Below are 16,963 nucleotides of genomic sequence, written 5' to 3' on the forward strand. Positions count from 1 at the left end.
GATGATTTCTTCAAAAGAGGACCTGCATGTCCAGCTTAAACTATGAAGTGATTGTGTCAGATGTGAGGGTGTTAATTCCTAGTTTCTTCAAGCTCCAGTTTCTCTGAGAGGGAATTCTACACTGATTGACTGGGAAGCTGCAGAATTTAGATAAATATTAATGCAGTTAGAGTTCAAGACAATTTCTGTCTATAACACTAATTGTAGGTCAGATGTTAATGTCCCAAAAGGTTTCCATGCCATGATTGTTATCCACACGCCTTGAGGTCAGACAAAAAAATGAGGCTCATGCGTGAAAAAATAGTGCATATGTTGCCTTGTGAGTTTCCCACTTCTGAAGTTACATGACCAGCACTACATACCCATTCAGCCACTGGCCTATTTGCCCGTGCCAGGAGAATTACAAGGATGTCCTTGGCACAGTAATTGTAATTTATATAAGGTCAGTTTTACAGATATGTAAAACTTGTGTGTGCTTTTACACATTTCTAGTGTACATCCACATATTGGTAGAATTTGCTCATATAAGTAAACAAGCATTGAAAATACAATAGGTCTTTCCTTTGATTAAGTTAAAGCCATTTGATTTGCTAATGGTATTGTATAGCAAAGCAAACGGCTTTAACTTAATAAAAGGCGCGGCCTATTGCATTTTCATTGCTTGTTTTTTTACTGCTGTGCACGGGGGCGAGGGACCAGCCCATTTGCCAAGCATGCACAAGGACCTGTGACACCTCTGGTATTCATTTGTGAGGATCCAAGGGAAGCCTGTCCGCTGGAGAGTAGCTGTCATTGGTGTAGTAGCTGCATTGGCACCGGGTCCCAGAGCAGCGACGGCCAACTGAACCCTGATTATTGCCAGAGGGTTCACTTCCTTTCTTATACAAGGCTACGCCCCACTGCCTGTTCCACTGCTGCCTGCTCTTCTGGTTGCTGTGCTGTGTGGGTAGATATTGTCCTATAGCGGTCTCTGCTGTACATAAAGTGCGGGTTTTGTCAATGCTGGTATGTTACAGCCTTCGGCCGTCACAGCTCGCTTAGTGCTGTTGGCGAACATCCTGAGTGCTGGACGGTCACCCTCTCGACAGTGAGTCGGTCTGTTCATTTAGCAGATTGAGCACCCCCTTGATGGTCGTGCTGAAGAACTTTCCCCTCCCTGCTCAGAGGAGAGTTCACCTTGAAGAGGAGTCCACTCCAGTCCAAGGACTGCTGCAGGGTTGGATTGGGATTGAAAATCGGCCCGGGCACGCAAAAAAAAAATCTGCCCACATTTGCATAATTACTCCTCAAATCACTGCTTTGGCGTAATCTTATAAAAAAAAACTCTAGGACGGGTAAAAAAATGCAGGCTTTTTTTTTTTTTTGCAGAGTTTTATATAGCGCGAACTAGACCCGAACCGAATCAGGTATCAGAGCGCTTTACATAGCACCAGTTACGTTACATGAGGACGGACACACATTCATTTTAGGCACGAGGAGATTAAGTGATTTGCCCAGTATCACAGGAGGTTTTGGCGTCGTTACCAAGACTCAAACCCAGATCCCCAGGTCCGAGGTCGAGCGCCCTAGCCGTCAGGCCATCTCCTCTCTTGGTGAAACAAGTTAGGCCACTTCTACTGAGGCCCCCTGCCACCACTCTGTATGTGCAAAACCAACAGTTGATGGACAGAATGCAGAACAATGTCATACATTCACCCCAGTACAGTGATATGGGCCTAAATCCATCGTTTTTTTGCACTCCACACCACCCCAGTTCAGACATGCCATATACACTCAGTATGTGCACACATTAAATGTGCCGGACAGCGAGACAAAGGGTGACACCTCTTGCTAAACGGAGTTAATGCCAATAGAAAAGCCACTCAGACACCTACTGGGCCGCTGGCTGTATTCGAACAATAGAGACAGCGCCCTAATGGCCCCCCAGACTGCTCAAAAAAGAGGCCCACAGCAGCACCCGGACACCGGCCCCTCGGGCATTGCCCGAATGCCCGCGTTACCAATCCGACACTGGACTGCTGCACTCACTCAGCACATATGCAGGGACTCACTGGAAATATGCCGCAGGGGCGGAATGTGACCCGGGCTCGCGCTCTTCCCTGGAATCCTGCAGAGTAAACCCCGTCCAATGTGACCCCCGTGCTGGCAGCGGGACGTCCCCAGGTGCGCTCTCCTGAGCTCAATCAGCGCATGACTACTGAAAAACCAGATCATAGCTAGCCCTGTGACCTCAGAAGGGCACTGTAGAGAAAGCAAATGTGTCCCTTCCACCATGATGTCAGCTGGGGGTTTGAGGTCTTCTGTGGCATAATTTACCGGCAGGTCCTTCAACTTCACAGGGTCACAGAGCCCTGTTCTAGAAGTGTGTATTTTTTTAAGCTAACTCAGTAGGCAATGTTACATAGATTAAACACGTTTCTATGCATTTTACAACGCAAAATCATCTCGTCTGCCTAATTTCCTGTACCCCTTTACAGCGGTACAGGTAAACATTTTGGTTTATCATTGTGTGTGTCTTGGTTTCCCATATCAAGGTTGGCTCACAGCAGAATTATTCCACGCATTCAGGCTGCACCGCTGCCCAGATGCCCTTTATTGACAATTATAAAACAGACATGACTGGTACGACATTGCCAAGTGGTAGTGGCTAGAAGTCCAGGACTGGTTAGAATTGTGAGGCGTGTCAGCTAGGCCGCAGTGACTATCACTACGAGAACACACGTGCCATGCCTGTTGCTGATGGTATATGGTCTCCCATTTTACCGGGCAACAGGAGTTACCAGATAAATTGGCATTACAAGTGCTGCTCAAAAATGGCGCAATGTGCATGGTGGAAGGGGACCTGGATGGAGGAAAATCATGTGAGATTCTGGGAGCAGTCCCCGATTCGGATGTATGACGTTACGACGCGGTCTTTACACCGCACTACCATTACAACGCTGCTTTTACAACGCAAGTTGTTACCACAACTTGCGCTGTAGGGTGCTGGACTTAGGAATAGTAAGATTTACTATTCCAGCACCAGCCTACGTACAGTTGGGAAGGTGTTGGAATAGTAAATCTACTATTCCTTAGCCTAGAGCGCCCCCCCCCCCAGCGCAAGTCGTGGTAACGACTTGCATTGTAAAAGCAGCATTGTAATGGTAGTGCGGTGCAAAGACCGCGTCGTAATTGATGTCGCCCCCCCGATTCATGCAGCGTTATCCCCTCCCTCAGGATTGCTTTGCAATGGCTGCTAATACTAAACCTGGGCCTTCTGCACCGCAGTGTCTGACAGGAGCGCTGGAGATGAGGGTGCAGGAGGTGCTGCAGCAACCCGAGAACCTTTGGGGAGTTATGCTGAATAATCGATCATGAGGAGTCGATTGACTGATATGTTTTTCTTGCAACACTTTCTGTTTGTTCCAAGGCTGTGGGTCAAGTGTCAGCCAGCTTCTTATAAAAAAATGCTTCCAATTCTTCCAATACTTTTGAGCCCCCTGGCTACTAGATGAGCGAATTTTATTCAAGGACATTCTTGTCTGGTACAAGATATTGTGAAATGGAATTATGACAGTGTGGAGAACCGTTTCCACGTGCATGCAAAGTAAACCATTGGCTCAGGTTTGCATACTTCAAAATATATTAGCAGCGTGGGAAGTACAAGTGACACATATGGTATAATCAAATCACAGCAAGCAAAAACGGTGCCATTTAACCACCAGCAGACTCCTAGGGCAAGCTGCACAGATCTCAATGTGCAAACTCAATCCTTAAAAGTGACAGCATGCTTCATGCCCCATTGTACCTCATAAATGCTAAATCTGTCCATTAGTGTCCAGGGGAACAGCTACTTCTTATACTGTGTTTCATCTCCTTATTTAGCCAGGGGTATACATGAGTACCATTGTGTTTCTTTTCAGTTTGCCATCCAGGCCCTTTTATGCAGTTTCTTTGAGTGGGTTTTTTCAACTATGGTTTTCATTCATCTTTCATTCTGTTGACAACATTGATGGGTGCATGTGACAGGCGATTTAACTGATGACACGCCTGAACCATTGTGGAGGAGTGTGGCTCACTGATTAGAGCGGCAGACCCTGATGCAGAGGTCTGGCCCGGGACCAGGGTTCAATTCCCGACGCGGCAGGGTCCTGAGCCCAAAAATGTCCACGGACTCGATAATTCTCGCCTCGGTGCCTATTCTAATCATGGGGTCCTACGCTGCAACTCTGGGCAATAGTTGCTTAATCTCCACTACGGCGGCCCACCCGCTGCGGGATGCCTGGCTTTCACCCTGGGGATACCCAGTAGGGGTTAACTCACAGGGAAAAGCCAGGACGGGTTCCCAAAGCAAGCGCCTTGATGCCTTCGGGTGATACGTGCGCTATATAAATCGCAATACAATACAACCATTTAGGTGGCCCTCAGCTGCGATGTGAGCATCAACTGCTGGTTATAAAAATCCACCTTTGGAGTGCTTGAGTACTATGTTGTAATCATAACTTCAGGGATGAAGCACTTACCAAACTCAGTGCTTACTAATATATACCTAAAAATTGCCAAATTCTTTAGGGTGAATTAACGTAAATACCTTTGAAATCATGTCAACCACTAACAATTATGAGGTGACCAGAAGTACACAATTTTACAATTAATATAGACGCAGTTGAAAGTCAAGTATATTTGATAGCTCACACAGCTATTTTGTGAGATGAATATTCATGTGTCTTCGTTCACTCGGAAAGGGGATGTTTCGTAGGGTTAGTGAGTGGCAGAATGGGTGAAGCTCCGGAGTCTGCATCTGACTTCTAGTCACCTTGATGTGCGGGTATTCACCCTGACTAGGATTCTGTTGGGGCAGGGAGTACAGGTTCTGCTCAGTATTCACTTGATGCTGTAGGGGTCTGCCATGCAGTGACTTTACCTGTGTTTTGCAGTGTTAAGTTTAGGGTTGTCCGATTGCTTCGTGTCTGATGTGTAAACAAAAGCAATGGAATTGAGGTATTCCGTCCACGTGGATTAAGAATCTGGCAAACCTACTTATAGAGCATAGCATGGCATAGGGCACACTGATGCTTATTCCCACCGGCCTCTGGCACTGTGTTTCAGATGCTCGGCCTTTCCCCGCAGTTTTAAGTGGGCCAGCTCTGTGTAGCGCGGCAGCACCGAGGGGTTTTTATATCATTCCAGATCACAACTGTAGAGTATGCTGTTAAAGACTGGAGAGGGCTAGATAGCCCTGCCTGAGAAGCATCCAATAGAATTGTGTCATTTCTTTTTCACATTCCCCAATGGCAACTGTACAAAGGAAGAGAGGTAGAGAGTGGGAGAGATAGGAGAGAAAGCGAGAGAGAGAGAGAGAGAACAAGAATGTGGGAGAGAGGCCGGCCCCGAGAAGCAATCTTCCGTTGCACCGACTTGCGTGCCGCTCTAACTCCAAGAGGCAAGCAATAGCAATTTAGAGAAGAAAAGTTCATATGACCGTGGCAGTTCGTGTTCATAAACCACAGCTCCCCAGGTCTGTCATTAATACGCACTATCAGAAATTGTGGGAAATGATTAGGGCAGGCAACATCGCTGATGGACTTGCTGTGTAACGCACAACACCCTGCCACACCTGGTTTAGCAATATATTGTGAAAATCCACCACAAAATGCACCACAACACTACCGTTCTTCCAGACTCTCTCGCGCTAGGCTTTGATTTATTTGGTACATTTACTCTTTAAGTAACACTAGGATTATTCACTAGTTTCAGTCACCTCGTGCGGATGACCAGCAAACCCCATTCCAAAAATTGTTCCGACACCACTGGGATCTGTATTTTGGGGGTGGTGGTGTTGCCACTACGGAAGTTACAAGGACCGCCACGAAAAGCACCAGAGCTGTAGAACTTTCCTTTTTTTTTCTTCTAGAAATAGGTAACTGTGTGCTCCGTATCTGGCCACATGGCGGTGCTAGAGGAAAACTTTTTCTTTTTAAGTTGGCACTGCGCCGTTCCAACATTAGCACCTTTAGTATGACGCGTTTTTTAGGTCTCGGCAACGAGAACTATTGTCGCTGAGTAAGCTCGCAAAGGAGTACAGAGCGGTGCACGAGCCGACCAGGGTCTGTGGACGCGCACACACAAAGGCAGGCAGGCAGGCACACACCAGACACACACAGACAGACACACGCACGCACACACACACACACACCCACCCTCCCTCTCTGCCCACTCCCTCTCTGCCGCCCCCCCCCCCTCTACCCCCACTCACCGGGCTCTTTCCCTCTGCAGCGGGTCAGTCATGGCAGCAGGCAGACTCGGTGTCTTCTCGGCGATCTTCAGCTGATGTGCACGCTCACGCTGCGTCTCCTGCGCGCCCACCACGCTGTTTCGCGCCCGTTGATCCTCAGGTTGTGATTACTACTCCTTCTAACCCGGATTCTAAATTACTATTTCTTGGTTCTCTAACTCCACTCTGTTGATTCGTAACAAACTGATATTCAGCACATTTCACAGTCTCGCTTTTGCTTCTCATAAATACAATAAGATTATTTTAAGCAATGTCTACCCTTCTTTTGGTTCTGTGCCTATTATGCTTCGGACTATAGAGTTTTAGAAAGTGTGGTGGAAGATTCCATGATATCAGTGGTGTGCACAGTGCAGAGTGAGTGTGCAGAGTGCAGAGTAGTGAGTGCAGAGTGTGAGTGCAGAGTGTGAGTGCAGAGTGTGAGTGCAGAGTGTGAGTGCAGAGTGTGAGTGCAGAGTGTGAGTGCAGAGTAGTGAGTGCAGAGTAGTGAGTGCGCAGAGTGAGTGCGCAGAGGAGTGAGTGCGCAGAGGAGTGAGTGCGCAGAGTAGTGAGTGCGCAGAGTAGTGAGTGCGCAGAGTAGTGAGTGCGCAGAGTAGTGAGTGCGCAGAGTAGTGAGTGCAGAGTAGTGAGTGCAGAGTAGTGAGTGCAGAGTAGTGAGTGCAGAGTAGTGAGTTCAGAGTAGTGAGTGCAGAGTAGTGAGTAGTGAGTGCAGAGTAGTGAGTGTAGAGTAGTGAGTAGTGAGTGCAGAGTAGTGAGTAGTGAGTGCAGAGTAGTGAGTGCAGAGTAGTGAGTAGTGAGTGCAGAGTAGTGAGTAGTGAGTAGTGAGTGCAGAGTAGTGAGTAGTGAGTGCAGAGTAGTGAGTGCAGAGTAGTGAGTAGTGAGTGCAGAGTAGTGAGTAGTGAGTGCAGAGTAGTGAGTGCAGAGTAGTGAGTAGTGAGTGCAGAGTAGTGAGTAGTGAGTGCAGAGTAGTGAGTAGTGAGTGCAGAGTAGTGAGTAGTGAGTGCAGAGTAGTGAGTGCAGAGTAGTGAGTGCAGAATGCAGAGTAGTGAGTGCAGAGTAGTGAGTAGTGAGTGCAGAGTAGTGAGTAGTGAGTGCAGAGTAGTGAGTGCAGAGTGCAGAGTAGTGAGTAGTGAGTGCAGATTAGTGAGTAGTGAGTGCAGATTAGTGAGTAGTGAGTGCAGATTAGTGAGTAGTGAGTGCAGAGTAGTGAGTGCAGAGTAGTGAGTGCAGAGTAGTGAGTAGTGAGTGCAGAGTAGTGAGTGCAGAGTGCAGAGTAGTGAGTGCAGAGTGCAGAGTAGTGAGTGCAGAGTGCAGAGAAGTGAGTGCAGAGTGCAGAGAAGTGAGTGCAGAGAAGTGAGTGCAGAGAAGTGAGTGCAGAGAAGTGAGTGCAGAGAAGTGAGTGCAGAGAAGTGAGTGCAGAGAAGTGAGTGCAGAGTAGTGAGTGCAGAGTAGTGAGTGCAGAGTGCAGAGTAGTGAGTGCAGAGTGCAGAGTAGTGAGTGCAGAGTAGTGAGTGCAGAGTGCAGTGCAGGTATGTGCAGTGCAGGTATGTGCAGTGCAGGTGAGTGCAGTGCAGGTGAGTGCAGTGCAGGTGAGTGCAGTGCAGGTGAGTGCAGTGCAGGTGAGTGCAGTGCAGGTGAGTGCAGTGCAGTGGAAAGCAGTGCAGTGGAAACCAGTGGAGTGCAGGTGAGTGCAGTGCAGGTGAGTGCAGTGCAGGTGAGTGCAGTGCAGGTGAGTGCAGGTGAGTGCAGGTGAGTGCAGGTGAGTGCAGTGGAGTGCAGGTGAGTGCAGTGCAGGTGAATGCAGTGCAGGTGAATGCAGTGCAGGTGAGTGCAGTGCAGGTGAGTGCAGTGCAGGTGAGTGCAGTGCAGGTGAGTGCAGTGCAGTGCAGGTGAGTGCAGTGCAGGTGAGTGCAGTGCAGTGCAGGTGAGTGCAGTGCAGTGCAGGTGAGTGCAGTGCAGTGCAGGTGAGTGCAGTGCAGTGCAGGTGAGTGTAGTGCAGTGCAGGTGTGTGCAGTGCAGGTGTGTGCAGTGCAGGTGTGTGCAGTGCAGGTGTGTGCAGGTGAGTGCAGTGCAGTACAGGTGTGTGCAGTGCAGGTGTGTGCAGGTGAGTGCAGTGCAGGTGAGTGCAGTGCAGTGCAGGTGAGTGCAGTGCAGTGCAGGTGAGTGCAGTGCAGTGCAGGCGAGTGCAGTGCAGTGTAGGTGAGTGCAGTGCAGGTGAGTGCAGTGCAGTGGAGTGCAGGTGAGTGCAGTGCAGGTGAGTGCAGTGCAGTGCATGCGAGTGCAGTGCAGTGCAGGTGAGTGCAGTGCAGTGCAGGTGAGTGCAGTGCAGTGCAGGTGAGTGCAGTGCAGTGGAAAGCAGTGCAGTGGAAACCAGTGGAGTGCAGGTGAGTGCAGTGCAGGTGAGTGCAGTGCAGGTGAGTGCAGTGCAGGTGAGTGCAGTGCAGGTGAGTGCAGTGCAGGTGAGTGCAGTGCAGGTGAGTGCAGTGCAGTGCAGTGGAGTGCAGGTGAGTGCAGTGCAGGTGAGTGGAGTGCAGTGCAGTGGAGTGCAGGTGAGTGCAGTGCAGTGCAGTGGAGTGCAGGTGAGTGGAGTGCAGGTGAGTGGAGTGCAGGTGAGTGCAGTGCAGGTGAGTGCAGTGCATGCGAGTGCAGTGCAGTGCAGGTGAGTTCAGTGCAGTGCAGGTGAGTGCAGTGCAGTGCAGGTGAGTGCAGTGCAGTGCAGGTGAGTGCAGTGGAAAGCAGTGCAGTGGAAAGCAGTGGAGTGCAGGTGAGTGCAGTGCAGGTGAGTGCAGTGCAGGTGAGTGCAGTGGAGTGCAGGTGAGTGCAGGTGAGTGCAGTGCAGTGCAGTGCAGGTGAGTGGAGTGCAGTGCAGTGGAGTGCAGTGCAGTGGAGTGCAGGTGAGTGCAGTGCAGGTGAGTGCAGTGCAGGTGAGTGCAGTGCAGGTGAGTGCAGTGCAGGTGAGTGCAGTGCAGGTGAGTGCAGTGCAGTACAGGTGAGTGCAGTACAGGTGAGTGCAGTGCAGTACAGGTGAGTGCAGTGCAGGTGAGTGCAGTGCAGGTGAGTGCAGTGCAGGTGAGTGCAGTGCAGGTGAGTGCAGTGCAGGTGAGTGCAGTGCAGGTGTGTGCAGTGCAGGTGTGTGCAGGTGAGTGCAGTGCAGTGCAGGTGAGTGCAGTGCAGTGCAGGTGAGTGCAGTGCAGGTGAGTGCAGTGCAGTGCAGGTGAGTGCAGTGCAGGTGAGTGCAGTGCAGGTGAGTGCAGGTGAGTGCAGTGCATGCGAGTGCAGTGCAGTGCAGTGCAGTGCAATGCAGTGCAGTGTGCAGTGCAGGTGAGTGCAGTGCAGTGCAGGTGTGTGCAGTGCAGTGCAGGTGTGTGCAGTGCAGGTGTGTGCAGTGCAGGTGTGTGCAGTGCAGGTGAGTGCAGGTGTGTGCAGGTGAGTGCAGTGCAGTGCAGGTGAGTGCAGTGCAGGTGAGTGCAGTGCAGTGCAGGTGAGTGCAGTGCAGGTGAGTGCAGTGCAGGTGTGTGCAGTGCAGGTGTGTGCAGGTGAGTGCAGTGCAGTGCAGGTGAGTGCAGTGCAGTGCAGGTGAGTGCAGTGCAGGTGAGTGCAGTGCAGTGCAGGTGAGTGCAGTGCAGGTGAGTGCAGTGCAGGTGAGTGCAGTGCAGGTGAGTGCAGGTGAGTGCAGTGCATGCGAGTGCAGTGCAGTGCAGTGCAGTGCAATGCAGTGCAGTGCAGGTGAGTGCAGTGCAGGTGAGTGCAGTGCAGTGCAGGTGAGTGCAGTGCAGTGCAGGTGTGTGCAGTGCAGTGCAGGTGTGTGCAGTGCAGGTGTGTGCAGTGCAGGTGTGTGCAGTGCAGGTGAGTGCAGTGCAGTGCAGGTGAGTGCAGTGCAGGTGAGTGCAGTGCAGGTGTGTGCAGTGCAGGTGTGTGCAGGTGAGTGCAGTGCAGTGCAGGTGAGTGCAGTGCAGGTGAGTGCAGTGCAGGTGAGTGCAGTGCAGGTGAGTGCAGTGCAGGTGAGTGCAGTGCAGGTGAGTGCAGGTGAGTGCAGTGCATGCGAGTGCAGTGCAGTGCAATGCAGTGCAGTGCAGGTGAGTGCAGTGCAGGTGAGTGCAGTGCAGTGCAGGTGAGTGCAGTGCAGTGCAGGTGTGTGCAGTGCAGTGCAGGTGTGTGCAGTGCAGGTGTGTGCAGTGCAGGTGTGTGCAGTGCAGGTGAGTGCAGTGCAGTGCAGGTGAGTGCAGTGCAGGTGAGTGCAGTGCAGGTGAGTGCAGTGCAGGTGAGTGCAGGTGAGTGCAGTGCAGTGGAGTGCAGTGGAGTGCAGGTGAGTGCAGTGCAGGTGAGTGCAGTGCAGTGCAGGTGAGTGCAGTGCAGGTGAGTGCAGTGCAGGTGAGTGCAGTGCAGGTGAGTGCAGTGCAGGTGAGTGCAGTGCAGGTGAGTGCAGTGCAGTGCAGGTGAGTGCAGTGCAGGTGAGTGCAGTGCAGGTGAGTGCAGTGCAGGTGATTGCAGTGCAGTGCAGTGCAGGTGAGTGCAGTGCAGGCGAGTGCGTGCAGTGCAGGTGAGTGCAGTGCAGTGCAGGTGAGTGCAGTGCAGTGCAGTGCAGGTGAGTGCAGGTGAGTGCAGTGCAGGTGAGTGCAGTGCAGTGCAGGTGAGTGCAGTGCAGTGCAGGTGAGTGCAGTGCAGGTGAGTGCAGTGCAGGTGAGTGCAGTGCAGGTGAGTGCAGTGCAGTGCAAGTGAGTGCAGTGCAGGTGAGTGCAGTGCAGTGCAGGTGAGTGCAGTGCAGGTGAGTGCAGTGCAGTGCAGTGCAGGTGAGTGCAGTGCAGGCGAGTGCAGTGCAGTGCAGGCGAGTGCAGTGCAGTGCAGGTGAGTGCAGTGCAGTGCAGGTGAGTGCAGTTGAGTGCAGTGCAGTGCAGGTGAGTGCAGTGCAGTGCTGGTGAGTGCAGTTGAGTGCAGTGCAGGTGAGTGCAGTTGAGTGCAGAGTGGTGTGTATTGACAATGTAAATGACAATGCCATTTATTTATGATTTAAAGAAAAAAAAATGTCATGAGCAATGCCAATAGCTCTACCTTTAATGATGCCGAGACCATTGCATTGTAAATGCTTGTTTTTAGGAAGCACAGTGATGGCAGGTGTCAAAAGAGTTATATAGTTAGGTGACAACAGGAAAACCTTAATAATTAGGCCAGCTCTATGTTTCTGTGTGAAGTTGAACAGAAAAGGAGGTTGTGGAAGGGCAGAACTCAGCAGGAAATAAAACACAAATGAAACAGCAATGAAAGAAGGGAGTGCCTTACCAGGTAACAGTTATCGCTGCTTAATTTGTGCCGGTGTTTGCAAGCGTGGGCTCAGACAATCGCTGTTAGAGATCAGAATTTATATTTCAACATTACACTTTTACTCACATCAAGCGAGGGAAAGAAAGAGATAAGTAAAAACTAAGAGAAAAATTAGAAAGCAGAAATGAAAACGAAGCTGTAAGAGTGGAACACAGACAGGAAGCGTAGGCGGTGGGAGAAAGAGGCATGAGCGGCAATCAAGACCAAACAACCTTGCATTTGGCGGCGCCAGCAGTGGCCTTCCAAGAATAACTTTCGCCTGTTTACAATTATTTATTCTTTTTTATTTTATTTAATTTACAAATTGATCCCTGTGAGTCACATTATTGTCAGGTCTTTTTACTAAAAAAGAGTTCACACTGAAACTTATCAGAGCACTTGGAGGCACAGGCACCGAGAAAAGTACTGCTATAGTACAGAGAAAAGTGCGGATATAGCATCATTGGAGCCGCACGTACAGCCATTGGCTTCATTTTAAAAGAAAAAAGAAAAAAGAATTATCTTATTGCTGCAATGAAACACAAATGTGACAACAGGTCTGAGAACGGCAGGTGACAGGATGTGACAGAGACATGGGAGGAGCATTCATCTGTTGGGATTTGTCACCAGCAGACCAAGCATTAGGTGCATTTCAAGAAGTCGTTTAAAACGTAGTAGTGGGCCATTTCGTTCCAGGAAGAAATGCTGCAGTGTGAAGGGGCACGTTTTGTTTACGCCACAAAGAGATCAGGTGTTTATGGAGCTGGTCGGGGCAGCGTTTCCTGAATTAGCGGCTACGTGTGAATTTGAGGGTTTGGTAGGCCAAATGCCTGAAGGCCAATTAACGCGCTATACACACAGAACAAATGCAACAGACTGTCGATCAGCAAAAACCAAACTATAGGCAGGCAATTGCAATAATACAATGAGCTGAGCAGTCTATGGCCAGTGAAGAAGTATCTTCTGATGAGAGCCAAAATGAAGCACGTGGAATGTAAGGCAAGAGTAAATATACAATCAATCAAAATAACACGAGAAAGAGACATGAAATAGTGCTGTGGTTGTGACAGTATTATCACATAATAATAAAAGATATTCAGCAATAGTAAAGCTCGGCAAAGGGTTTAAAAGGAACGAGTACTAAGTATAAGTATACAAAATAAAAAACAATACAAGCACAGCCCGTCATGGGATTCGAATGGCTCTTTACAGGGCGGACAGAAGATGTGCACGCGGGGACTGTTTTTACTGGTGGCGAAAAAAAATCCCCCTGTGTATCAAGCCGTCAGTAAAGCATCACATCCCCTGGCGCACATCTTCTGTCTCGTTTGTCTCCCCTCGCGCACGCTGGAATCGTATCGATTCCAAAAGGCCTCTGCATGGCAGAGCAGCGCATGTGCTGCTTTCGCCAGCCCGAGACCTAATAAAAATGAGGGCAATTTGAAACTTTTTAAATCTCAATTAAGATGAGTGAAACCAAAGACAAGGTGCTCCCAAGGTAGCATGCTGATATGATAACAGTGGCAGGGTCAGTTGCTCGCCTTATTGTTTAACTTGTGTATATTTAAAATGGCATTGAAGACACACAACTGAAAGGGATCATAAAAAGACATTTGTTGCAAAAACACAAAACATTGAACTTTGATAATAAAACACATAATTGATATTCCCACATGTGTTGTTTTTCAGTCAGAGATTGGATATCCGAGCTCAAGTTGCAAATGCCTTCTTATCGAAGTTCCAGTTGACTTCGGATGAAATGAGCGTTCTTCGTGGCACAAGGGACGGTCCATTGACAGAGGTAAGTTTTTGCATATACATTTTATGTACACAGGCAATTTTTGTTGTAATGGTTTAGTGCCATAATTTGTGGCTGCAAGAAAGATCCAGAAATACTATGACATTTTTTCCACACTTTTTAAGCTCTCGACCTTGCCTTAGGAAGTAAAAATTATGCCCTCTAAGTTAGCACAGCCATTGTATCAGCTGCAATGGAACAGTGTGTAAACTCTGCTCCTTGGAGATTTCCAAACAGAACAAACCTCTAGGCCTGAATCATTGATCTGGCCTTGTCATATTTTGGGGAGCTATACCTGTGATTAGCAATACCTCTTCCAGTGAAGCAGACCGCTTTAGCATTGGAGGCTGGCTGTAGTTCATTAGCAAGTTTCAACTTTTCTAATGCCTGTCCGCAACCATTTTTTGTTTAGGTATTAATTAGAAAGTGTTGACAGACAAAAAAGAAAGGTAAATAGTGAGGTGTCTCCCATGTCAAGGCAAAGCAAAAAAACAGCAACAGCAAAAGTCTTACTTCATTTTAATGTTTTAGATGTAAAGTTTGTAAAAGTTAGTAGTCGCAACAAGTGTTTGAGCTAAATGATGATCACCACTGCCTGCAGTTATGTTGCGTGAGTACCAGCCAAGTTTTTCGAGAAGAGAATTTGTACTGTCTTATCTGTGAAAACCTTAGAAAGTCAATAAAAAACAAAAGTATCAAAATGACCTAAACTCAAAAGCAAAACAGAATAAACCTTATAGCAGTTAAACAGGAAGAGATATTATTTAAATAGCCCCAAACTGGTGTAAGTTCTTGTTCTAGCTTGATTGGTACACCGTAACTGTCAACGCAGAATATCGAAAAAGTCATGGATATCCTAGCTGACAACCTGCCTGACTTGAAGTGCAGTTTCAATTGCAAATTAGACTTGTCCTAAACCAGCCCAGAGCTGCATGTGTCCTCATGCTATCCTCTGTGTCCACACTTTACACTCTGGGAGGACACAAAATTCTCTTAAGGAGAGTTGTTCACACTGAATTTCCCCTGTCTTGGCTGTTACCTCTTTTTAGGTCGAGCCAGGACAGCGCTTGCACTGTCAGAACAATCTGTTATATGTACTTTATGGGGTTTGACTCCTCCCATCGCCTTGACATATTTTTTATTTCTTCATAATTTAGCTTTTCAATGTATATTATACATTTTTAGCATTAGAGGCCGATAACGATGGTCGTAGCCTTCCAGGCTGCATCGTAATCGGCCCCTCGGTTTACTTTCCAACCGCCGCATTACAGTGCAGTTGGAAACTGGCAGTTGGAAACTAAACCAGCCAGTCATTCCGGCTGGCTTCCGACAGGCTTAAGGAGCCCGCCTGCCAATCGGAACCAGCTTGTGATCCCAAAGGGCAGGTCTTTCTGCTCTTGGGTTAAGATGCATGGTTGCCTGTCCGACATGGAAACCATGTCGGAAAGCGTGTTTGGGGGCCTCAAGTAGGGCCGACTTGTGGGTGCGGCCTCCGGTTGGGGGCTGAGGGGGCTCCTCTGGTGCCCCCCTGTTGATCCCTGCACCTTGTGGCAGGCACCTTGAGGGGAAGAAGGCTGATTACTGGGTAAGCACCAGAGTGTCCAAAACTAGATATGGTGGGTTGACCAAAAGACTGAGGTCAAAAAGACCCCCAGAAAAGACAGCAGAGCACTCTGAAAAAGATGAAAAGAAGTAGGGTAGGCCCCCGAGACACCACACAAAGCAAAAATGAGTACCAGGGTAAGCACTTGGACCCAAGAACGCATGGTGCCTTAACTGCAACAAGACAAGGTACCTATCCAAGGGCCCCTGCTGTCCTTGAAAAAGTGGGCTCAAAAGGTGAGTTGGAGATTCCAGAGGGGGTAGACACTTCCACCACCTACTGGTGAGTGGAATCCCAGCCACTGCCCTGAGAGATACCTGTGCCAGTCACACTGTTGTGTATGACATGTTGGTACTCTCAAACCAGTATATCTAAGAGGAGACAAAAAGAGTTAGGGCTATTCCACGGGAGGTCACTATTATGCCCGTGGCTGTAGTGCCCCTAGAAATAGTAGCTGGGTTCCTTAGTTGGAAAAAGGTGGTAGTAAGTAAAGCTCTCCCCATCACTGTCTCCTTGGAAATGAGCACCCAGAGGTTAGTTTGAGACAAAATGAGGCATTGGTCCTGTGCCAGCCCTCACGCAATGATTCGGGGGGGGGGGTCGAACTTGCAGCTACTGCAAGTAAGCCCCAAAAGAAGAAGAAGTGTTGGAAAGGTGGACAGCTGTTAGCCACAGTTCCAGCAGTGGCAGCTCCTCCACTAAGGCAGAGGAGCATCGCCCCACTGCTGCAAAGCAGTGAAAGAAAGAGCAAATACAATGATAATAACTCAGGGTTATTATCATTGTATTTGTTCCTGCTGCACAGCTTTGCGGGGTGGGTGGGGCTGCTCTGCTCGGAGAGCAGGGCAGGAGTGGGCATGACTCTTTGGTGGCCCTTCTGGGCCGGCCAAAGAGCCATGCGCACTTTGCATGTTCTCCATGCAGGCTGCATTACAGCCTCATGGAGAGCATGCCCAGGCCCCCATTCCCTGGCTGAGCACCGCACCACAGCGCCAGACCAACCACAACGATGCATTGCAGCATTGTGATTGGCTATGGGGAGGGAGCCTGGCTGTTTTCTGTTCCGGCCCCATAGAGGAGAGACTGCGGCCACTTGGGAGAGAGCGGGAGAGCGGCGAGGAGGTATGTTTTTTCTTTTCCTTTTTTTTATATTCCAGTAATGTATGTGTACATTCCCAACAACCACTCAACCCCCCACGCCTGACCCGCCACTCTGTTTCAGGTAGTTTCCTTCCTGGGGACCAAGGAGTATGCACTAGACAGGAATTCTCAGGTATATTAGCTGTTGCTTCCTGTTTCATGAATCTCCCCTAAATTATGCAGAACGTGCAATTTGTTTGGACTGACATGTTATTGATTGCTCCAGGTCTGGTTATGAATTAGTATACAGATTTATTTCATGCAAGTATGTGTCCTGTAATTCAGCTGTCACTGAGAGTGCACCTACTGACTCTGCTGATAAATAAGGTGCTTGATTCTAGCCAATAAATCTTATGCCTTCAGGCCTGAAGTCTAAAAGCTTGATCTCTTGGGTGATCCCTCCGGAATGATGTGATGAATGTTATTCTTGCCTAGTGGCGATGTCTCACAACTGCTGCTTATTTTTGGAGGTGAAACCCGTTTCTAGAAGGGTGTTCTGTAAGGCAGATGTGCTTCTCCAGCCCAGTGAAGAAATCTTTGAATTTGCTCTGTCCTCGGCCAGGAACAGAGGCATGTGATTACTATTAAATGGTACTTGGCTGCTATTTCTGCTGTTCTGCATTTATCAGAACATAGTTCAGTATTCACAATACCCTCTGTGACTAGGTTTTTTAAAGAATTTGAAAATTCCTTTCTACCAGGAAACCTTTGTGCAAGCGCAATCGGATTTAAAAGTTAGTTCCTCTGTTTTAGCGGAGCTTTCACTTCAAACTCTTAACTCTAATTCTTTGAAGCTTGTGACATTGAAGATGCTTTTTAATTGTTTACGTCAGTTAGAAAGGTTGTAGAGCAG

General features: G+C 48.8%; 1 protein-coding gene across 1 annotated transcript in view; it reads left to right on the plus strand.

Moving 5' to 3' along the window:
- Window positions 1-16,963, plus strand: part of COG6 (component of oligomeric golgi complex 6) — a 464,502-nt gene that overhangs the window by 97,319 nt on the left and 350,220 nt on the right. The window contains exon 5 of the mRNA XM_078657244.1: window positions 13,259-13,370. Within this exon, the coding sequence (XP_078513370.1) occupies window positions 13,259-13,370 (112 nt within the window). The remainder of the gene's footprint in view (window positions 1-13,258; window positions 13,371-16,963) is intronic.

This window comes from Lissotriton helveticus, chromosome 8, assembly GCF_964261635.1.
Source record: "Lissotriton helveticus chromosome 8, aLisHel1.1, whole genome shotgun sequence".
Taxonomy (NCBI): Eukaryota; Metazoa; Chordata; class Amphibia; order Caudata; family Salamandridae; genus Lissotriton; species Lissotriton helveticus.